The sequence below is a fragment of the Chinchilla lanigera genome, unplaced genomic scaffold, assembly GCF_000276665.1.
Source record: "Chinchilla lanigera isolate Chin_1 unplaced genomic scaffold, ChiLan1.0 scaffold00074, whole genome shotgun sequence".
Classification (NCBI taxonomy): domain Eukaryota; kingdom Metazoa; phylum Chordata; class Mammalia; order Rodentia; family Chinchillidae; genus Chinchilla; species Chinchilla lanigera.
The window spans coordinates 5,461,490-5,483,456 of NW_004955475.1; the positions used below are offsets into that span (position 1 = coordinate 5,461,490).

At 39.3% G+C, this 21,967-nt stretch overlaps 1 protein-coding gene across 3 annotated transcripts; it reads right to left on the reverse strand.

Annotated features, from left to right (window-relative positions):
- Positions 1-22: 22 nt before the first annotated feature.
- Positions 23-20,063, reverse strand: Vsig4 (V-set and immunoglobulin domain containing 4). 3 transcript variants are annotated; one of them, XM_013502887.1, is made up of 8 exons: positions 19,880-20,063; positions 12,748-13,104; positions 11,636-11,917; positions 7,189-7,242; positions 6,620-6,703; positions 3,115-3,219; positions 1,066-1,087; positions 23-402 (listed from the first exon to the last, which is right to left on the reverse strand). In XM_013502887.1, the coding sequence occupies exons 1-8, from the start codon at positions 19,932-19,934 to the stop codon at positions 366-368; spliced, it is 996 nt and encodes a 331-aa protein (XP_013358341.1). In that variant the 5' UTR covers positions 19,935-20,063; the 3' UTR covers positions 23-365. The 3 variants fall into 3 exon arrangements, with proteins under 3 accessions (XP_013358341.1, XP_013358340.1, XP_013358342.1); XM_013502886.1 differs by having other exon boundaries at positions 23-734; XM_013502888.1 differs by lacking the exon at positions 23-402 and adding an exon at positions 720-756.
- Between the last annotated feature and the right edge of the window lie 1,904 nt (positions 20,064-21,967).

Sequence of the window (21,967 nt, forward strand, 5' to 3'; positions counted from 1 at the left end):
GAGAAGACCAGAACAACTGAAATTGCTATCATGATGAGCTATTTATTGAGCACTGAAAGAATACCAGAGCACTAGATTCATAGTCCAGGGCAGAACAAAACCCTGACTTGTAACATAACAGTCTCAGATAAAAGTAGTCTGGCCCTAGAGAAAGAGAAGTGATCCCGCACATAGTTGGTTTCTTGAGCTGGCGGAGTTTAGCCCCCTCTGATCTTCTGGCAGTACCTAGAGGTCTGATGAACAAACCTTAGTGCTGTGAACACTTCTCTGGAGTTGGAGAAAGAACAGTGGAAGGCTCAGGTGGAGACACCAGAAAGACCAAGGACAAAACCCAGCCGCTGGCTTGCTTCAGGGGAAATTCACTCCTAGCGTGCCGAACATTGGCAGGGCAGACACTTTGGGCTATTCAGGAAGAGAATTAGCAAGGAAGGAGGTCATGCAAAAGACAGGAACTGAATAGATAATTATTTTAACAGAACTTGACCCAGTGGAACATTTTAATAACACTCTTGCTCTCAGTGGCCAGAAGCTCATTATCCAAGGGTACTGTTTGCAGCAGGCAGGCATAGTCACTGTTGATCTGGGTGATGATCTGGTACTTCTGGCCCAGGAAGAGTTCATCACACTAGTCGTTGCCCACCGTCGGGGAAGCTTGCTTGCTGTTGGCCCAGCCAAATGGGGAGATGGCTACCATCATGGTTTCTCCAGAGTTGCTGGCCTCTCTGGCATCTATGCTATTGCCCAAGAGGCCACATTCCATGAGAAAAGAATAGGGGATTAGACCAGCACTCGTCTAAATTTTTACCAATTAACTCTCAGGGTCTTGTCACCCAAAAATTCAGAGAGCAGATGGGTGATAGACCTAAATTATCTCGTGTATTCACTGGACTGGGACTGAACTTTAGAAGGTACCTCAGAGGAGAAAGAAGCTATGTCTTAATACGAAGTTCTCTGGCCTTAAGTCTAGCTTTATGTCACATCCTTTCCTCTATGTTACCTGACAATGACCAAAAGAATTGAGAGTAGAGAAGGGATCATAAACTGGAAACGAAGAGGCTGTCTTACCTGTTGACTTCATAGACATGTTCTAGAAAAGAAAGAGGAATCAGGTCAGAAGTTTCCACAGAAAGTAAACAAAGGCCAAACATGGCCACTGGATACCAATCAAAAAAATGAAAGAAGGGAACAGATAGGAGCATTTTAATGTGTCTCAGGGTGTTAGGAGCTGCTGCTTAGTCTGGAATGGGGGAGAGCACTGGAACTGGACCCATTTTCCACCCAAGAATCTCACCAAAGATCCTCAGAAAGTCCTAGTGAGAAACTTGACTCCCAGACCAGAGTCCAGGAGGGGTTGAATTAGCCTGATGTCAGGAACCCTGGCCCAAGCCACTCCCAAGTGCACTGAGTCGCTACCCTATATGGAAGAAAAAGACCCTGGTCACTACTGCCCCCTAGTGTCTGTGGAGGATAATTGTCCATACAGGCTCAAGGGTTTTGCTTGGCAGATATTAGCATATCTAGTAGCACTGCCCTCTAGGTACTTAGAATCTTTCAAGAAAGCAACTGGAAATGCATACATTAAATGACAAAATTGTAAACAGGACAAGCCTCAGGCCTTCTGTCTTATAGAAGAGCCCTGCATTTTCATGTGCTGCATGCTCAATTGGTCTTGGAGCTCCTGTACTACAAGGATTGTTTTTTCATTGTTATATGCCCAGAATTTGACACACAATTGTTATTCAGTAACTATAGCATAAATTGAAATGGCACCATTAGCACTATCTCCCTTATATAGATATAGAAAACAGGACTTCTGGAAAGACAAACTGAGGTTAAAAAAAAATAGCATAAAAGTATTATGTGTGAGGCATACTTGCTTATTTGACTTTAGTGACCAGAAATAAGAATAGGCAAAAGAGAATGATAAGGATTAGAGCCTCATTACAGAGTGTTTTGAATAGAATGTTACATTTTGACCTTTATCTTCTGGGTCTTGAGGAGACTTGGACAATTTTCAAGACAAACAATATAATACGATTACTGTTTATGCCCACACCAAGACTATAATAAATGCTTTCCTTTTAGTATTCAGGAGTTTTATGGCCAATTTCAAGTTTATGCTCATGGGTCATAACCATGTTAACCGGTCAAGGCTAGAATTTATACTTGATGCTCAAGAGATGGAGACATTTGAAGCTCCCTTTTCCTAGACTAGAGAGACTGATAGAGGAAAACAAAGTATTTGTGAGTAGGAGATGCTATAGACAAAGAGAGAAGCTAATGATAGATAAAATGACTACTGCAGTGGACATTGAATTATAGCTAGGCTTTTCTTAGAAATAAACATCCTAATTTTCTTTTTCCTCCTTTGTTGGCCCTTGTTAAAGGACTCAGACACCTGTGTTTTCATCGTGTCATTTACTATGCTCAAAAAATTGGGTTACTTTTAGTCCTTTCGTAAGTCCTGGTGAAAAAAAAATCTAAATTTTTCAGCTTGGTATCAAAAGCCTTATGTAATTAGAATAAACTTCCTTTCCTAGCTGTATTTCCTACTGCTCATTTCCACGCATTTTCTTTATTCATGATCTCAAATTCAGTTGTCTTTTTAGGGCCTTATCCTTTAACTCATGTAGTTCCTCATTTTGGAACACTATCCCCTTACACTGTTTTCATCTTTCAAGACTTTGTTTAAGTTTCACCTCCTGAAAGCCCTTTCTAGTTATATCAGCCCTAAATGACTTTCTTCTCTCCAGGACCCCTTTAATGTTGATTATCTTCTCCAAGTTTTGACTCCATAATCTTTACTGTTATGCATTATTACTGATAAGCCCCATTCTGCAACCTTGTATCCCCCACATAAATTGTAAGCAACCTAAGGGAAATGTCTGTAGCCTCATTAGGTAACATATTATAAGGATGGATGTACTTAACTGGGTACCAAAGATTTTTTGCATCTATTTATATAAGTCTGAAATCATGTTGGCATAGACATCTGCCCCTCTCCACCTCTGCCCTCCCTCCAGGACTAGCTTGGGACTTTGCAGAATATAGGCTCAAATATATTGCCAGAAATAATGCATGAGGAAAAGCCAACCAACCACACTTATCACTTACCCTGTTGAGTTGTCTTCCGGCAGAGCATGACATAAGCCATGGTGAGGACAACTATACAGCACAAGGAGGTGATGAGGATGATGGCAAACATAGGCAAGCCCCTTGCTAGGAGGCAAAAAAGGCCAAATATTATGGGATTGAAAATAAGATGAGAAACAGAAACTCTAAGAAGCATCCCAGACAAGCTAAAACTTCTTTCTTTTCCATTTTGCTATCTTCTCCTAATCTTTTTAGCTAGTCAGAGAGATAAACTAAACTCCAGGTCCATGAGAAAGTCTTGAGAATAGCCAGAGACAGCACTTTTAAACAAATTCTTCCAGACCTGCTATTTGACAGCTGATTAGCTTGTACGTTTGAGCCAGAGCTCCACATTTTACATGGGGCCAAGTCACAAGGTTTTCACCTTCCCTTTAGAAAGAAAAAAGTAATATTTTCACTTCCCAGCTTCACCAAAGTGTTACCGTGTTGAGATTTGGTAGCCAAATCCTTTTCCTCATAATAATCTTTGGCTAAATTCCCAGTTTCTTTCTTTCTCAAAATGTATTTCTACTGAGTCTTCTGCAGTACACATCTCCATCATTCCTAGAAGCCGAAGGAATCCCCTATGCTGGGCTTCTAGTTCTGGATCTGTTATTTCTTTGTTGTGTGACAGTGACAAGCAGAATACTGTTCCTTCAAAGATGCTCACAACAAAAACTCCTAAAACTTGTGAGTGCTTTCCTTCATATTATTACTTCTTTTAAGACAGGGTCTCGCTATGCAGTTCAGGATGGCCTTGAGCTCACTTTGTAGCCCAGACTGGCCTCGAACTCACAAGGATCCTCCTGCCTCAGCCTGCCGAGTGCTGGGATTACAAGAGTGTGTGCCACCACGCCTGATTTTTCCTTCATATTATAAAGAGGAATTAAGGTTATAGATGGAAATAAGATAGATAATTAACTGATGTTGAGATGAGGAAAGGATCCTAAATTATACAGGTGGGATCAAGGTACTGAAAAGAAACTTTAAAATGTAGAGGACCACCTAGGCGACTCTCCTTAAAAGAGGAGCAATTGCCTCCATGTTTGCTGAGCCTGACCCTATTTCCATGTACTGATGTGTATAGAGCTGGTTAGGACCCTTCCCTTATCCCTTCAGTTGGCTTTAAGCAATGCATATCAATCTAGCTGAGGTGCTGATGGTAATCTTTAGAGATGGCAGGCGTGTTTCCCCACACCGCCTGCTGCTGCCTCGAATGACCTGGGATGAGGCGAGATGTGTGAGCCAACGCTCCATACTGTCTGCTAGGATTGAGCCTTGAGATGGAGGCTATGACTTCCTGGGGCTTCAAACATTACACATCAGAGCTGAAGTACTGACCTCAAAACATTAGATACTATCTCAATTGTATTATGCAGATTACTCTTTCTGCATATCCTCCTCTCCACATATGGCAGAAGTGATTTCGGGCCTTCTACCTAGCCCAGCTCATGGAACTCACCTACTTTCCATGGTTCTCAGTCACTCATCCTCGAGCCACTCCCTTCTTCATGAATGAATAAAACCTGGGTTCAGCCTTGGGTCGAGGCCTTTGTTCCAAGTGGCCATCATCATGGCTGCACTTAGGACCCCCTTGGCTCCCCATAAGTATAAATATGCCTTAGTGTCTTTATTCTAACCATGGGTTGCACTCAAAGTGATGGATTGGAATTAACCCACTAGGATTCCAATAACTTTTCATAGGATTACAAATACAAACTTCCTGGGCTGTGACGAGGACTGGGAAGTGCTTTCTATATAAAAGTGAAGTGAAGAGACGTAAGAAGCTGTCAGAGTTAGAGGGAGATTTGAGGATGTTACACTGTTGGAAATGAAGGAAAGGAGCCAAGAGCCAAGGAATGTGAGAAGCTTCTAGAAAGTGGAAAGGATAAGGAAATGGATTTTTCCTCAAAACTTCCAGAAGCAATCCGGCCCTACAGGCATCTTGATTGTAGCTCAGTAATAACTGTGTCAGACTTCTGAGATCCAGAAGATAATTGTAATACATCTATATTGTTTTAAGGTGCTAGGTTTTGGCTTAGTTTTTACAGAAGTCACAGAAAAGTGAATATAATAACATTAGTTAAATCCCTGACTGTCACTGGGTCATAGCTTCCCCCTAAATTCAATGAGACATTTGGAACATATCTAATCTCTTTTACCTATAATATTTTGAATATGGGAGATTAGTGAGGGAATAAAGAAGGGTAGGGAAAGGAATTCTAATGTCCTTCAGATTTTCTGGTGAAACTGTCTTTGTTTTTCCTAGACTCTATGATATTCTGCCTCAGGAATATGTAGTTCTCTGAGCTCCTAGTTGTAACTGAGAGAGTGAAAAACATAGGATAGTGCAGACCAAAGAAAGATTCTTCCATCATGAGAGTGAAGTTATGAAAAACTTGACAGAGGAGGTAAGGCACTGATCCAATACCTGAGAACTTATACACCTCCTAGAGTTATTTTCTCATCTTATGAAACCAAATCTCAATAGTTTAAGGGAAGCAGCTAATTATGAATGAGTGTGAAAGTAGTTCATTATTTTACAATCAGTGGAATTATCTCAGTGGTATGGTTGACACACTGTGTCACCGTGAGGAGTCTGGCGACTTGGCTAAGTGAGTCAGCAGTTCTGCATCCTGGGGTGAAAAGGACACTCCCTTACCGCTCTGTGATGCTCTGCATTTTGTCAACTTGAGAAGGTTAGAAGGTTAATTAAGTGACTGAGCAGGGTGTGGATCCTTACTTTGTATCATCCTGAGCCTGTGCAGAAGGAGGGCGTGGGGATGATGTGAGTGCTACATGCCCTAGGGTGGGGGGAGCCTGCTTACAATAGAAGGGAGGGAAAGAGGCTTGCTCCTCTTCCCCATTTTGGTCTTGCCGCTTTTGCTGTCTTGTGCAACCTTGAAGTGTTGCCCCTGTGCCCTGCCACCCTGCCTTGGAGCCAGCTGATTATAGACTGAAACCTCCACAAACTGTGAACTAAATCAACCTTTCCTTCCTTAATTTTGGGCATTAGGCATTTTGTCTCAGCAACGAGAGAAAAGTAGCCAAGACACTCAGTAAAAACCAGCTGACTCAGTTCAAGGTGGGAATTTCATTTCTGTGACTCTGAATTGGGAATCATTGAGACTTTGGAGGAATAAAATATTGGCTGAAAGTTACTTAAGAAGCTCAGGTAGTGAAGTACTGCTGTTATCTTTACCTGATCCCATACCTATGTGCATGAGAGAGCTGGTGTAGGTCAGGGTCCTACCCTATTCTTGTTTGAGAAATATATTATTATGGCCTAAGGAGCAGCAGGAGAATACACACACTATTCCCTTGAATTTCACTCTGTCTTTGTTTATTCCTAAATCCCTCTCTCCCTCTCTCCCTTCCTCCCCGCCTTGATGATTTGCAAAGTTGAATGCCACAGAAGAATGTATGTAGTTATAAGTACTGGGCACAAAACTGGAGTAAGAAGAAAGGATGTAAGTCATGAACTTGCCTTTTCCTGGCTCACTGATGGTTTCCCCAAAGTAGACATCCGCTTTAGAAGTTTGGTCCCAGGATTGGTTTACTGTAGATGTTGCTATAGTAACAGGAAATCAGAGTCAGAAGTCTTTCTTCCAGACAGGAGCTATAAGGTAGAGGATGGCTGCAAATGTTGGGAGTTTTTGTGGGAATCTGTGCCTGCCCCTCAGGAGCACCTGGGCATATCATTGACCACAACATTATGTGGTGAGGCATTGTAATTTCTTACTTTTAGGGATTCTTAGTGGAAAGAAAGTTCATAGACAGGAGGTAATATATCCAGTTGCACAGAAAATCAGGCAAGGAGCAAAACATAAGTCATAGTGTACTCTTGCTTCAGAAGCTTCCCCAAAGAAGAGTGCTTGTTTTCATGATTCTACTTCTTCACTTATCCCTTTGGTTTCCATTCATTCACTACACTGTTTTCTCTGAGTAGCCCAGTGACCATTTACTCATTGTTTAATGATATTGGGGCTTTTGCATTGGTTACGATGATATCATTTCAAATCCTTCTTACTCCCGTAGAATCCCAGTAAAACTCACCTTCCAATGGGGATTTTGTGATTGTAGGTGCTTCATTCTTCATGTCAAGCGGCTCTAAGGAAAGTGCAAGAGAAAGGGAGCCAAATTAAAGACCTTGAGTAAACAGCTGAATGTCCTAGAAAGAGAGGAAGGACCTGGTAAAGGCCAGTCAGGCCCATCACTGAACCTCTTAACACTTGCCTCATGACACTGATTAGTCTTGTATTGCCTGATTATTCTTCAAATACCAATCTAAGGTAGTGTTCTTAAGTCAAGGTTCACAGAACTCCAAGGAGTCTGTGGCTAGGACTCAAAGAATCTGTAAACTTGCATGAGAAAATATACTTTATGACTAACTTTTAAATGAAATTTAGTGTTCAGTCTATTGAGAGGGACTTTGGAAGTCTCACAAAGAAGGTGGTAATGCGTAACGTCATTGATAATGGTGCAGTAATTATCTCCAAAAATTTACCGCTTCATAAAAGCAATAAAATAACAGAAAATTGATATTGTTCATCTTCTCCCAGAGGTTTTGAAATTATCCAAAGATTTGTAACAAGGAGGATTTAAGGAAGAAAAGAACCCATTGTTGGTAAAAACAGTAAGCTTTGTGGCATTTTAACTTAGTTTTATAGCATTTAACTTTGGTTCTATTATTCCTTCCCAGCTCAGATGTAATTGTAAAATAAAACCTCATTCCAGTTCTTGGAGTGAGCAGAATATACCTTATTCCCAAACAATTGCCATTATTTGACCTATTTGGTGGTTCCCTGGAAGATGTGGCTCAAAAGGCTGTTTTATTGGTCACTCAGTTCTGAAAGCCTCTCTTTGAGGATGGGAGAATATTTGTCATATAGATGCCTGAGGAAATGGGTAGCAATTTCGAGAAAAAAGAAACTAACCAAAAATCTTAAAATGAAAAACTGAAGAATGAGATGCCCATAGGGAATTTTTTGTCTTTTGGTACCAGGAATCATGGGAATCAAACTCAGGACCTTGCACTTGCCAGGCAGGCACTTGTTCCACTGAACTATATCCCTGGCCCTGTCCATGGGGAATTTAAAAAGCTGTGATACATTCATGGGAATCTAGAAGGCCACATACATGCACAGAGCTGTGTTTTCTTATGAATTACATGAAAAGCTTGTAAGTTACTACTCCTTGTTAGTCTTATAGATAGAAAGTAAAGATTATGACATAGTTATAAACTGCTTGGCTGAGTGTCAAAAATATGGTACAACAGGCAAGAGAGTTATTTGCTAAAAACTAGGAGATTTATTGATTACAGATATTTAAGAAAATATTGCTTTAATCACTAGCTGGCCACTAAATTAACCAAGAAAAGATTTCAGTGGCCATCCATGGCAAATAATATGAAAGACTATGCAGAATTAACTCAGAAATTCTCTGAACCAAACAAGGTAAAACAAAAAACTGTTACAGCAAGCAGAGTCAACAACAAACCCTGGGGAGAGAAAGAATAAGATTTCCAAGTTTATCTCATTGTATTATTCTAAAGTCTAGTTTTCAACTACAAGAAATATAAGACATGAAAAGAAACTATAAAATATACCCTATTGACAGGTAAAGGTAAATTCAATAAGTAGAAATTATCCTTGAGGAAACAGTGATATTGGATTTAATAGATGAAACAATTTATATGTGTTAAAATTGAAGGAAAATGTACCTAAATAACAAAAAGGCATAATGATTCAAATAAAATAGAAAATATCAATAAAGAAACTCTTATTATAAAAAGGAACCAAGTCAAAATCTTGGAGTTGTAAAGCACAATAACTGAAAAGAAAACTTCTTTAGATGGAAAAAAATCTAGTAGCAGATTTTAGCTGGCAGAATAAAGCATCAGTAAGGTTGAAGATGTAATTATTGTTTGTGGAATAGAGAGGAAAATGAATAAAATATGAACAAAATCTTAGAGACACATAGGACACCATGTAGTGTTTGTGCATTCATTTTGTGGTTTTTTGTTTGTTTGTTTTGTTTTGTTTTGTTTTGTTTTGCTTTTTGTACTAGTAATTGAACTTAGGACCTCACACTTGCCAGGCACCCTAAATCCCTGGCCCTGTTTATTCACATAAGGCCAAAATGTAGCTACACCCAAGTGCTCATCGACTGAAAAATGGATAACTAACATGTGGCACATCCATGTAATGCTCTGTTTTTCAGTAATAAAGACAATGAATTATTGATACATGTTGCAGCCTGAATGAACTTTGAAAATATTATACTAACTGACAAAAATGAGTACAGAGCATTACATTTTATGATTCAATTTATGTGAACTGTGTAGAATAGGAAATCTACAGAAAAGGAAAGCTGATATGTGTTTTCTGGGGTTTAGGGAAATAGGGGAATGGAAATGACTGCTTGATGGCTGTTTCAGGGCAAATGAAATGTTCTGGAATTAGATAGTGGACAACCATGCACAACCATGTGAACCAATGAAGTGTATATCTAAAAATATTCAATATTTTGCATGTGAAGTATATTTTAATGCAAAATGAAAATATGAGTGAAAGGCCAATAGAATTTCTTTAGACCAAGAGGGTTGGAAGGACATTGCAGTCAGACATAACAGTATGCTATGTTTGAGATGTGGAGACATGTATCAGAAGATAAGGCTGGAGAGGAAGGGTGAGGACAAACTAGAAGACTTTGGGCTTTCTTCTTTGGATGGAAGGTTCCACAGGGAGTAACAGAATGTTTTTAAGGCAGGGAGAGAGAATTTTTCAGTTGAAGTTTTAGGAAAATAATTTTGACAACAGTTTGGGAGATTTTTGAAGGTGAGGTAGAAATATATTTTGTCCATGTATTAACAAACACTCATTTAATGTCCTTTATGTACCAAGTACTTTGATGGACTGTGGGGGGGTATCCATAAAGTAGGCAGATGTTGTACTCTTGGATTGTATAATCTAGTGATGCAAAATTGATACTTAGTAAATCCTAAATAACTCAGAGAAGACAAGAACGTTCAATTTGTCTCTTTATGAAATTCACATTCTTTGGCTTTCTGATGAATCTGAATATAGAATAATAGTTAATAGAGATTGGAAATGGTGCATGGGGGTGAAGGTGGGTGAGGGAGGTTGTATTTTGAGCACTGCATGCTGTATGTACGTGTTGAAGTATCAGTGTCCTGGCGGCTTGACCAGAATGGTGATGCTTGGAGAGATCAATTGCTGTCCATATAACCTCCCCAGCATGAGACTTTATAGGGAGACAAGGTAAATGAAAGAAAATATGTAGAGGTTTTGGCTTTCCTTATAAAAAAGCCCAATCAAAGAAACAAAATAACAAAAAGAAAAGAAAAAACAAACAAACAAAAAAACAGCTTTCAAAGGGTATCCAGGAAGATTCAACCATGAGAAACAATCAGACTCTATAAAGAGCAAAATCCGAGTGCAAATCTGGATTTACACTTCCTTGCTGTGAGTCCATGACCAAATAGATTGCTCTTTAAGTTTTCTTTACATAAAATTAGAGTAATGTGTGAAAGGGAAAGAAATTGCTCCAAGGGAAGGAACAACTGGGATGAAGGAAAGGAGAAAAAGAAAGAAGGAAGGGGAAAATATATATGTGGATAGCTGCGATAATTGTACTGCTGATGTCTACTGGTTTATTGAAAGGAACAGTGAATGCTTAAAAATTTTTTGACCAATTATGCTTGCTTATCTCTGGCAATCTGAGCAACTAATTTGAAGGCAACAATATGCAATATAATAACCATTGGTGAATTACTACCATCTTGTTTAGTGAAGCTCTGTATAATTTCTAATGTATTATGATGATTATTATTTATTCTCTATAATGGTTTGATCAATCTTGCATTCTTTTTTTTTGGTTTTCTTCCGGTACTGGGAATTGAACTCACGACTTCGAGCTTGCCAGGCAGGCACTGTGCCTCTGAGCTAAATCCCCAGCCCCCCAATCTTGCATTCTTTCATCTGGTAATCTGAGCAACTTCGTTGAAGATAACACTACGGACTATAACAACCACTGTTAATTCCTATCACTTTGCTTTGAAACCCTGTATCGTTTTTCTTGTTTCTGTGTTGTTTTATTCTGTCTATGTTGTTGCTATTTTGTTATTGCTTTTCTCTTTAAAATAAAAAAATTTAAAAGATAAGAGTAATGCTAACCATTTCATTGCATATTTGTAAGGATTCATTGAGAAAATTTGTTGAGTTCTTGAATTTTGTATCTGGCAAATATGAGGTACCTAATAAATGTCATACTATCATCCTTATATGACAGGTATTGTCTCAAACCCTGCTATCCCTTATTCTGAATTGTGTGTGTGTGTGTGTGTGTGTGTGTGTGCATGCGTGTGTGTGTGTGTTTATGTAATTATTGCCTACCCAGGACTGCACTTCTCCAACCATTCTCTGGCATGAAGGAGGTTATCTTTGTTCTAAGATGCTTACCTGCAGGGAAGATTGCTTACCTTTGACTACAAACTTTACAGCGTTGCTCCGTTGTTCAGCGCCAACACGGCCCTTGGCAGTACAAAAATAGGAGCCTGAGTTGGCCACCACTGCAGGCTTGAAGAGTAAAGTACTCAAGGCTGCTACTTTAATGGGTTCCTGGTCATTAGTTTGTTCCTTGTACCAGGCATAACTGATGGGGGGAGAACCCCAAGCCTGGCATTGAAGGCTAATTCTCATTCCCTGGGGCACAGTGAAACCATAACCACTGCCAGTGGTCACTGTGGGCTTTGAGACAGGGACTGCAAAGGGAAGAAAAGAGAGGAGGCTTTGAGAAATCATAAAGTTATGGGACACAGGCCAAGTTATCCTGGTTGAGCAGAAGGGCGTGCATGTATCTGCAGCTGGAATGAGAGGTGACTGCTGAACTGGGAGAGAAGAAGGGAATAGCAAATAAAAATACCTTCCTTTGCATCACATTTCTGTTGCATAGCTGAGCATAGAATCCAGGGCCTCATACATTCTAGGCAAGTGCTCTGTAAGTGAGCTAAAAGTTCAGTCCAAAAATACCTTTCTTGGAGGACTGGGTACTATTTGGTATTATTGTGTTTGGGATTATCTGGACTTAAAAATTAAGTGACTTAAGAAAATGTCATTTTTAGGCTCTAATTTTCTCTATTATTTGCATTTTCAGATTATCAAGGCCAGAGATTTATAAATTGTTAACCCAGCAAAACTTATCTTGGCTAACCTCCTGCCTCTCTTTTTCCACAGCATTTCTGTCAGCATCTGTCTAGCCTCCAGGATCTTTATCAGAATTACTCATTTTTATAAGTTTTAAGGCCCAGAGCCTAAGAAGGGCAACATAATATGAATGCCAAAAATTCTAGAATACTTGAAGAAGTAGATTTGCAAGCCAGAAACCCTTCCCAACAATTCTACCATACCTACCATAGGAGTGATGACCCTGAGGCTGTTCCGCCTGTACACTTCCTCTGATTAGCACATATACTAGGAAAAAGACTATTGTACAGGTAAACCGAGGCCTCTTCATTACTTGGAAGTTTCTAGGATTATAGTACTCTACTGAGTCTTTGCCTATCAATGCTTTCCTGTTCCCACAGTGACTCACGTTTCTGGACACGGAGCTCAATGATCTTGTCTCTCATCACTTGTTTGCTATCAGGGGTCTGCCAGGTGACTTCACAGGTGTAGTGGCTTCTGTCATCCATCTCCAAGGTATTCAGTTGGAGAGATACAACCCCTGGAATATTCTGGCTCAGATGCAGGCGACCTCGGTATTTCGCTTGCTGGATATGGTCTCCAGAGGAGTCACGTTGGAAGATGGTGACTGGTTCTGAATCACGTTGTACCAACCACCTCACCATGACTTGGGTATAACCTTTTAGGGGACCATAGGTACAAGGAATATTCACATCCCCTTTCCAGGGTCCTGTTATGTTCTCTGGTGCTTCCAGGATGGGGTGGCCTGAAGAGAGGGAACAGAGGAAGGAAACAAACACAGAAGACATATACACTTGGGAGCTCCAGTGGTAGTGTCAGGCCTCAAGCAATTTCTGAGAAATACTCCTCAGCTTTCCTTCCATCACACTTCTGTTTTTCCTGTGCACTTTTGCTCTCTGTCAACCTTCTTATCAAACAGAACTAGTTTTTAGAAGGAAAGATCTTCACATTTTTTAGCTCTTGTGAGTTTCAAGTTCATTTCATGTCACTGTCTTGCTATGAAGTGATCTTAGGTAAGTCATTCCCACCATTTAGGATCAATTTTATTTATCTATAATGAGGAAACTTTAAATAGAGTGATATTTGAGCATTTTACCAACTTTGGCATTCTGAATGTCCATAAAAATTTTCTTTTATGAAAGAGGTGAGAACAAAAATCATGAGCAGTTATGTCTGGACTATTTCAGTTTTGTGTAAATGTATGCCTGGAAAAAAATATGGGGGATTTGGGGCTTGGCAAGAATGGGTCTTGTGCCTTATTATCCTTTCTTGCTTTTAAGCTCTTTTCTGCAAGGGTGGGAGGAGGCAGACAATAGGCAATTATCATGGTGAAATTTGGTGCAAAGACAGGCCTGGGTATGCATTCCTGCTTAACAAAATCATTAGTTATTTTAAAATTTGAAACCTGGACTTTGTAAGCCAGATTGATTTATTCTCTGATTTCTTTGTCTTTATTCCTCTTTTAGCTTCTCTTAGTTTTAATTAAAGATACATTGGGAAATTTCATCCTGAGAGGGAAAAGTTTTTTTTTTTTTTCCTGTTGTGGTTAGGGTGGACTTTCATCTTGATTGGCTTCATGATCCATCCTGGGGACCACTCTTCTAGGAATGTCTGGATGAGTCATGGAGGCATGCCCTCATTGTCTATGCCTGGTTCCTAACTCTTTGCACTCTGACACTATTCTCCTGCTTTGCTTCCATGCAGTTTACTCTGCTATGCCTTTCCACCACATTCTTTCTGCCTTAACTCCAGCCTGACATGTACTGCATTCCCCCAAACCATGAGCCAAACTAAACCTCTCTTCCTTTAAATTGCAGGTGCTGAATCTCAGTTACAAGAAAGCTGAAAACACATCCATGTTTGGTATGAACAAGAAAAAGCTATGGGTAAAATCCTGGAGCTAGCTGTACTAGGGATGGTGATAGGAGGAAAGTGAAATTGCTGCTTGATGAACTCAATAGGGAAACCTGGAAGGAAAAGGATGGATACATTGAAACACCCATTGATCCCTACCAGAATTTTCAATCCACAAATGTCATGTTTTGAAGGTTTTGTATTCTCTTCGTCTGGGGCCAGGAGTATGGGGCTGTATTTGACAATGTTTTTATGTTCCTCCTAGGAGAAGTGGTTTTAAAGTGTGAGCTATTACTGAATAAAATCCTTTTATTTAGCCCAGTCTTCCCATGTTTTGATTATGCAGATAGAAGATGACACCTTTTGAATGGGAGGAGCCTATGCTTTCTAGCTCCCAAAATGTATCATCAAGCATCAGTCTTCCATTAATAGATATATTAAAGTGGAAACTTTGGCCTGTGGCCCCACAAGGTACTGGTAAAATATCAATGAAATATTTTACCCAAGATAAAGGCCTTGAGTAGAAAAGAATAAAAAAAAACCCATCATGCTGCAAGATCCACCACACACTCTGTGGAGAGTTCAGATATGGCAGGGAGTGGAACATAAACCCACAAAAGGGAACATAAGGGGAGTAATTTTATTGTTTCCTAAAAATGAAATTTATAATCAGAATTTTTTGTGGATGTATTATGCTGTCTGTAGAAAGTTTTAAACTCTGCTTAGGTCTTGGGCAGCGTTATTCTTAAGGGTCCTTTCAACTCTAGGTATCCAGGTCTAATGGACTGTAATGGAAACAGAAGTTAAATAATTATATACTCTAGCTGCGAATTAACTTTCACCAGGTGGGTTTCACTATGTAATTGATAGTCCTTGTTTCCATATGCATGTAGTTACAGTTTAACATCATCATGGGCATATCTTTAGCCCTATGAAAACAAAAACATCCCATCCTTAGTTCCCTGAAAAGCATTTTGTTCTCTCAATTTAATGGGCTCTTCCTAATTAGTCCTCCTCTGGCCCTCCCTAATTTTCCTTCTGTCCACTTAAAAGCACTCTCATATTTTCTTTCTGGGCAACAGAGCAATATTCTGCTCTGAGGATATCTGCAGTTGCTGAAAATGTCTTTATCCATGCATATTCATGTTTCCCCTCTGACATTTGGGGAGCCGCAAGTCCTGGCTGTGTTCCCATCTGTGGTAACTTGATGGAGACTTTCACATAGCTCACTTTGGTCTGTCAAGAACATGGCAATCCAATGGTAAATTCACAATTGTGAAATTAATTTCTGAAAGTAGGTCAGGGCTGACTCCTCTATCTCAGAATGGGAGTATATTCCAGAGTTGATGGCTAGACTTTTCATAAAGATATGTATTTTCCTGTGTTTACCTTTTTCTTCCTCTCTCCTTCCTTTACTTTTTCCTCTTTCTAGCCATTATTTCACTTTGACCATTTCCCTTTTGCCTCTTCCCTTCATTGTGTTCTTCTCTCCTCTTCTAATCTTGCTTTATTAGTAGCGTAGAAAGAGAGTGGACAGTAACACAGAGCACCCCAAGAAAGAAAACATTTTACTACTTTTCCTGGTTCCAGAACTTCAAAGTGAAAGTAATCATGATAGCATTGACTTGTACCTTTCAACTATCCCTGCAATGCCAAGAGAAACCAGGAAAACCTAGGCTCCCAGTAGGAGAGTCCAGTGAGATTAGAAAAGTAGTCAAAGTCTGCATAATGTATAAGAATAACACCATCTGGATCCAAGGTCTGCCTTAGCTCATATACCTCTGTCATTTGTGCAAATTACTAAGCCTGTCTGAATTTTATGTCATCATTGATAAAATGAAAGCAATAAAACTATTCCATGGAGGATCAGTGTTACAAATAAAAGTGAACTTGTAAATGTGAAAACACATATTAGATCTGACATTCAATAGGTGCTGTATAAATGTTGGTAGCTTCTCTCATGCCTCAAATAAAACCTCTTATATCTGTCTTGATTCTTCTTGTCCTATAGAAGTCCTCAGTATGTCTTACCCTGGGTAAATATGTATATTCATTTGATCGGACCATTGTTAGCTTTCATAGGAACTTAAAGCAGAAGTTACTCACATGACAAGTAAGGAGGCACTGTCCCCCGTCTTATAGATTCTACTGAGCTTTGGGCAGGTACTAGGCCATCTATGGGTTGTAGGGCAACCAGGGAAGACAGCATAATGTGCCTTTAATGACAAGACTGGCTTGGCAGTGCTTGTGAAATGTTGGCCAAATGAGAGCAATACTCCCGAATTTTCTGGAAGATTGGGTAAGAACAACCCACTTCAGAAAAGTTCCACCTCCTGGGGAAATGCTCTATCCATTAGGGATATATCAAAAACACCAAATCGTGAGCCATTTGATAAAAAAGGGATCAAGGTAACAGGTAGAATGAAATTTTGAGACTTCTGGAATTGCGTAGCTGGACGAGCTTTTAGAAATAGTCACATTTCTTCATGGATATACAGTGGTACCTCCGTTCATGAGCTCTTTTGTCTGAAAACAATTTGTTTCACAAATAGAAGTGTTTGACCAAATTTTGGTTTTGTTTGAAATCTCTGCGTTGGGTGACAAACGCAACTGAGGCAGTCTTTCCCACACAAACACAAATATGGCAATCTTTTCTAAAACTGTAAAAAATGTTAAGCTCATGAACTGAGCTTATACAGGTACCACTGTATATGGGCAAGCTAAGGTCCAGAGAGAGATATTCTTATCCAAAGTCACACAATGTACGGTCTAAAATACAAGTTTTCAGATAATACAGTGCTTTCTTTCTTTCTTAACCTACTAAATAACCAGCCATAACTGATACCAGCAACATCTTACCTGCACCTATGTGACATGGTTTCAAGGATGTCATCTTAGTGGTAGATATTTTGTTTTTGACTGCCTGGGGGAAAAATGCCCTCATTTTCCAGCTGCTTCCTGAAAAGGCTTTCCTAGGATCTTGCTCTCCTATCCTCAGGTAAAAAATGCATTTTAAAATATTTGTCTCTCTCAGGAAAAATACCAGAGCTAAACACTGACTCAGAGAGTTTGTTGAAAGAAGGTCTGGCTCAAGAAAGAAGGGATAGTGCTCTGGTCTCAGGACCTGGATTTAGATAAGCAAAGATCTGGATGCTGTGTAATGGTCCTGAAGAAAAGAAAGGCCTAATATATTGGGTGTGAGACCCTTTTTAAGACCCATTCTGGGTCCCTTTGTGAATCTTATTCCATTATCAGAGAGAGTGGGATTTCACATTTTGTGTACCACTTTGTTTGTGGAAAAAATTCATAACAAAATAATAGGAGAATAATGATAGTTAATACATTGTGCATAGCTATCTTTAAAGTAGTTGCTCAGAGTACAAGATATGAATATAAAAAATTCTCCAGACAATATTCACGCAAACCTTTATTTTCAGTGAACTAAGAGACACTAGTAGTATAACTATCTTGTACTTTTTTCCGTTTTCTCTTCCTTCCTTTCTCTTTTTCTCCACTTTAGTTCCTCTTTCCTTTTGAATAATTTTTTCCCATTTCAAAATATCTATTGTATATTTTGGTCCTTATTTATGTACTCTTTCAGTTTCTGACACCATGGAGACAGTGTGATGACTACATATGTGATTCTGATTTATTTTACTTATGCGTATGGCCTCAAGTTGCATCCATTTACCTATAAAAGTCTCCAGTTTATTCTTCTTTAATGCCTGAGTAGTTAGTAATCCATTGTTTAAAAAGACCGTAAGTTCTTTATCAATTCCTCGGTTGATGGGTATTTGGGTTGTTTCCAAGATTTAGCTATTACTAGTTACCTCATGGACAAAAGATTAGATTCAATAAGATACTTATAAAATGTTTATAAAATGTTCCAAATGTTTATAAAGTGTAAATGTTAGGATTTCTTGTTATTATAATTATTTCAACATGCTTTTTAATTCACAGGAATAAATGGATAGCTGATTCTGGCCTGTAGGATCTTTTTAGCTGTGAAGCCCCAGTCTCCCAGAGCTGTCCAGCTGGCAGCCCTCTTGAATGCCAGCCAATTCAACTTTCTTATTGTACAGACGGGCTGGTCCAGGGAGGGGGAAAGCATTATAAGATATTCAGTATATCCTGAGCCTAAGTTCTATAGTGTAAAACCTCACACACCAAGGATATACCTGCATCAAGGGCTAGAAAAACTCATAGACTGGAAAAGAAACAAGACATATGAGACTTCTCATCTCTTTTCTCTTTCCTGTCATGCATAAACAAACACACATACACACAGCTTAAATTTAACATTTATATAATGTTCCCCCCAAGTCCCTGACTCAATAAATTCCAATTCAAACTGGCATGTTTGGAGAACATAAAAGGTTACATTCTAAATTGTGCTGGAGAATAAAAAAAATTGTAGTTGTAGAAAGAATATTGCTTTTTACAAGCATTAACTTTGACATTAATGTTCTGAGGCCTGGGACAGACTCTTCCCTCTTGGCTTATTTAATTTAGGTTATTTTCTAAATTTTTGAGGTCCTAGAGGTTGACAGGACCCAAGGTTTTGGTAACTTAAGCTGAGTCAGTTATGGGAAGCTTGGTTGCTGATCCCACAAATAACATCCAACTAACACCCATTTAGCCTCTCTCTCTAGGGAAATGAAACAAGCAGGGGTTCAGCAATTACCCTTTTACCCTCTCTTGAGTCTTATTTAGCTATTCCCCAAGTATAGCTTCCTGAAAAGTTATTCTACTTCTGAGGAATGTAAATAAGCATAGAAGAAGACCCACAGAAATGATGCCACAATGAGAAAGTTGCAATATGTGTTTAGCATTAGCATCCCATAAATAGCCTAATCTGGGCCATATTCACTGTGTGTTAGCCCAAGAAGAGGGAAGAAATCAAGGCTTATAAGAACCAATTGAAAGAGCTGGAGTATTTAGTTTGGAGAAGAGAAAAGTTAAAGGGACAAAGTACATTTCTTCAGACCTTTGAAGAGCTGTCACAGAGAAAGAGGAGCAGATATATTCTATGAGACTCCAAGAAACAGAGCTGGGGCCTTTGGATGGAAGCCACAGAAAGGTGCATTTAGTTTAACACAAGTAACATTTAGAACTGCTCCTGTAGACTAGATGGTCTGGGAAAGTAGTAAACTCCCAGTAATTGGAAGTGTGTGAACAAACAATGCTGAATACTTGTTCCTAACAACGAATGACGGTACAGGTTACTTCTAAGATCATATCTACCTCTTAGACAACATTCCTTCTTTAGGAACTATATATCATAACAGGGACCAAAGCCTGAAAGGGTCTAGATTAGGTCTAATGGTAGAATTTCAAATGAAAGACAGCAGATGTAGCAGGAGGATTTGGGTATAATTAGGAGTCTTTTTTGATGTCTCCAAGATACAAGCACTAGAAAATCATGCAGATGTTTTCCGAGAGTGTACACTTTTCCATTACTGCCCAAATTTGCACCTTGGCTTTCCCAGAAACCTTCAACTACCACCCTCCATTCTGTCCAAAGCGGAGAAAGCCTGCAGCATTAGCTGTGAACACTCATCTGCACAACAAAGACTGTCCTTTCTCACCAGTAGGCATCCAACATCAGCCTTATACTCTTTTGCCTAAGCCATCAAAGGCAGCCAGGTTCTCATTTGCTGTCTTACCACAGGTGATCACTGCTAGGTGGCTCAGAAGCAGCAGGTCCAGTAAAATCCCCATTATGGCCAGAGGCACTTCTGTCCTTTCTTCCAGCTTACTGCTGCCTAGGAGATTTTAACTCCTAGTGGCTGTCAGTGTTTGTGTCTGCTCACTTCTCTTCCTTCCCTAAGTCTCTCACTGGAACTCCTAACTCCATTGCACATTTCCCCTTCCTTCCTTATTTCAGCATAAGTCATGTGGTGCCTCCCTCCCTACTTCTTGAGGTTGGAGATTCAAAGGTGAGTGAAATAATTCCTCCCCTCAGTATGATATTGGCTTGACGTTCCCTGGAGCCCATGGAACATTCTAGTCTTTGATCATCCAGTCAGTTTATTTTAGGTCTCCTCTACAAGATTCAGAAGTTGGGGGACAACCTTTGGGTGAGTTAGCTTACTCCAGTACATGGGTGTTTTCCTTTCCTTTCTGTTGGACCCAAGGAGAAGAAGTCAGTTCTTTTGGCCTATGCAATTATCATCAGTTGTACTGCTGTATTGTTGACCCTTGTCTTCTCAGTTTATGGACAGTCTTGGAGGTGGGGCACATATGCACTTCTGAGTACAAGAGCTTAGTGTGTGAACGAGCTTTCTACATGTCAAAGCTTAAATAACTGGCAAACCCACAGATAAAGGTGGTATAGAGGAAAGTGCCTCATATCTCATAGTGAGAAATATCTGAATCACTTTCTGTAGTAGCTTCGATTCCGTAATGGTAAGGGAGACTTTATTTTCATGAATGTTCCTTATGCTTTCCCATAAGGTATCTATTACTGTCTTCTCTTAAGGGAAAGATAGGCCTTGCACTAGAAACAGTGCACTAGACCTTTGTCTTCATAGTAGAATATTCTATTAGGTTAGACTTCTTATTGACTCCCCATTGATACAGACCTAGACCTACAAACGAGTGATGCGAAGCCCCATAGCAAAACTCAATTGCTTAAAAAATTGCTCCTCTGTGCAGGCCACAGAATGACTGTAATTTAATCAGCAGTCTAATTCTGGGTTGCACATTGCTTGCAGTGGACTAAGCTTTAAAAAATAGAAAGAATTCTAAAAGGGCAAATATACCCCCAAAATTGGTACTGCACCATAAATAGTGCCTAAGATTTTAATTTAGTGCATGGTGGAAGACATGGGTCTAGTTTAGTCTTTGGCATGTAGAAAGCCAGTTTTTCCAGCACCATTTATTAAAGAGGCCATCTTCCTTCCACTGAACATGTTTGGCCCCTCTGTGAAAGATAAGGTGACTGAGTGTGTCTGTAGTTGTATCTGTATTTTCTAATCTGTCCATTGATCTTCAGGTCTGTTTTTCTGCCAGTACCATGCTGATTTTACCATAATAGCTTTGTAATATAATTTTAAGTCAGGAATTGTGATGCCTCCTGCCTTTGCTTTGATTCCCAAGATTGCTTTAGCTATTCTAGGCCTCTTCTGATTCCAGATGAACTTTAAGAGAGTTTTCTCTAGATCTATGAGGTATGCTAATGGTATTTTAATTGGAATTGCATTGAATCTGTACAACTCTTTGGGAATATGGCCATTTTCACAATGTTGGTTCCTCCTATCCATGAGCACGGAATATCTTTCCATTTTCTGATATCCTCTTTGATCTCTTTTTTCAGAGTACTATAATTTTCACTGTATAGATCTTTTACTTCTTTTGTTAGATTAATTCCTAAGTATTTCATCTTTTTAGATGCTATTGTGAAAGGTGTGGTTTCCCTCATTTCTCTCTCAGTCTGTGCGTTACTTGTATAGTGGAATGCTAATGACTTTTGAGTGTTCACTTTGTATCTGCTACACTACTGAATTTGGGTATTAAATCAATGAGCCTTTTGGTGGAGTTTTTGGGGTCTTCTATATAGAGTATCATGTCATCTGCAAATAATGACAATTTCACTTCTTCCTTTCATACCCTTATTCCTTTTATTTCTCTCTCTTTTCTAATTGCTCTAGCCAATATTTCCAGAACTATATTGAATAGGAGTGGTGACAGTGGACATCCTTGTCTTGTTCCTGATTTTAAAGTGAAAGCTTTCAATTTTTGACAATTTAGTA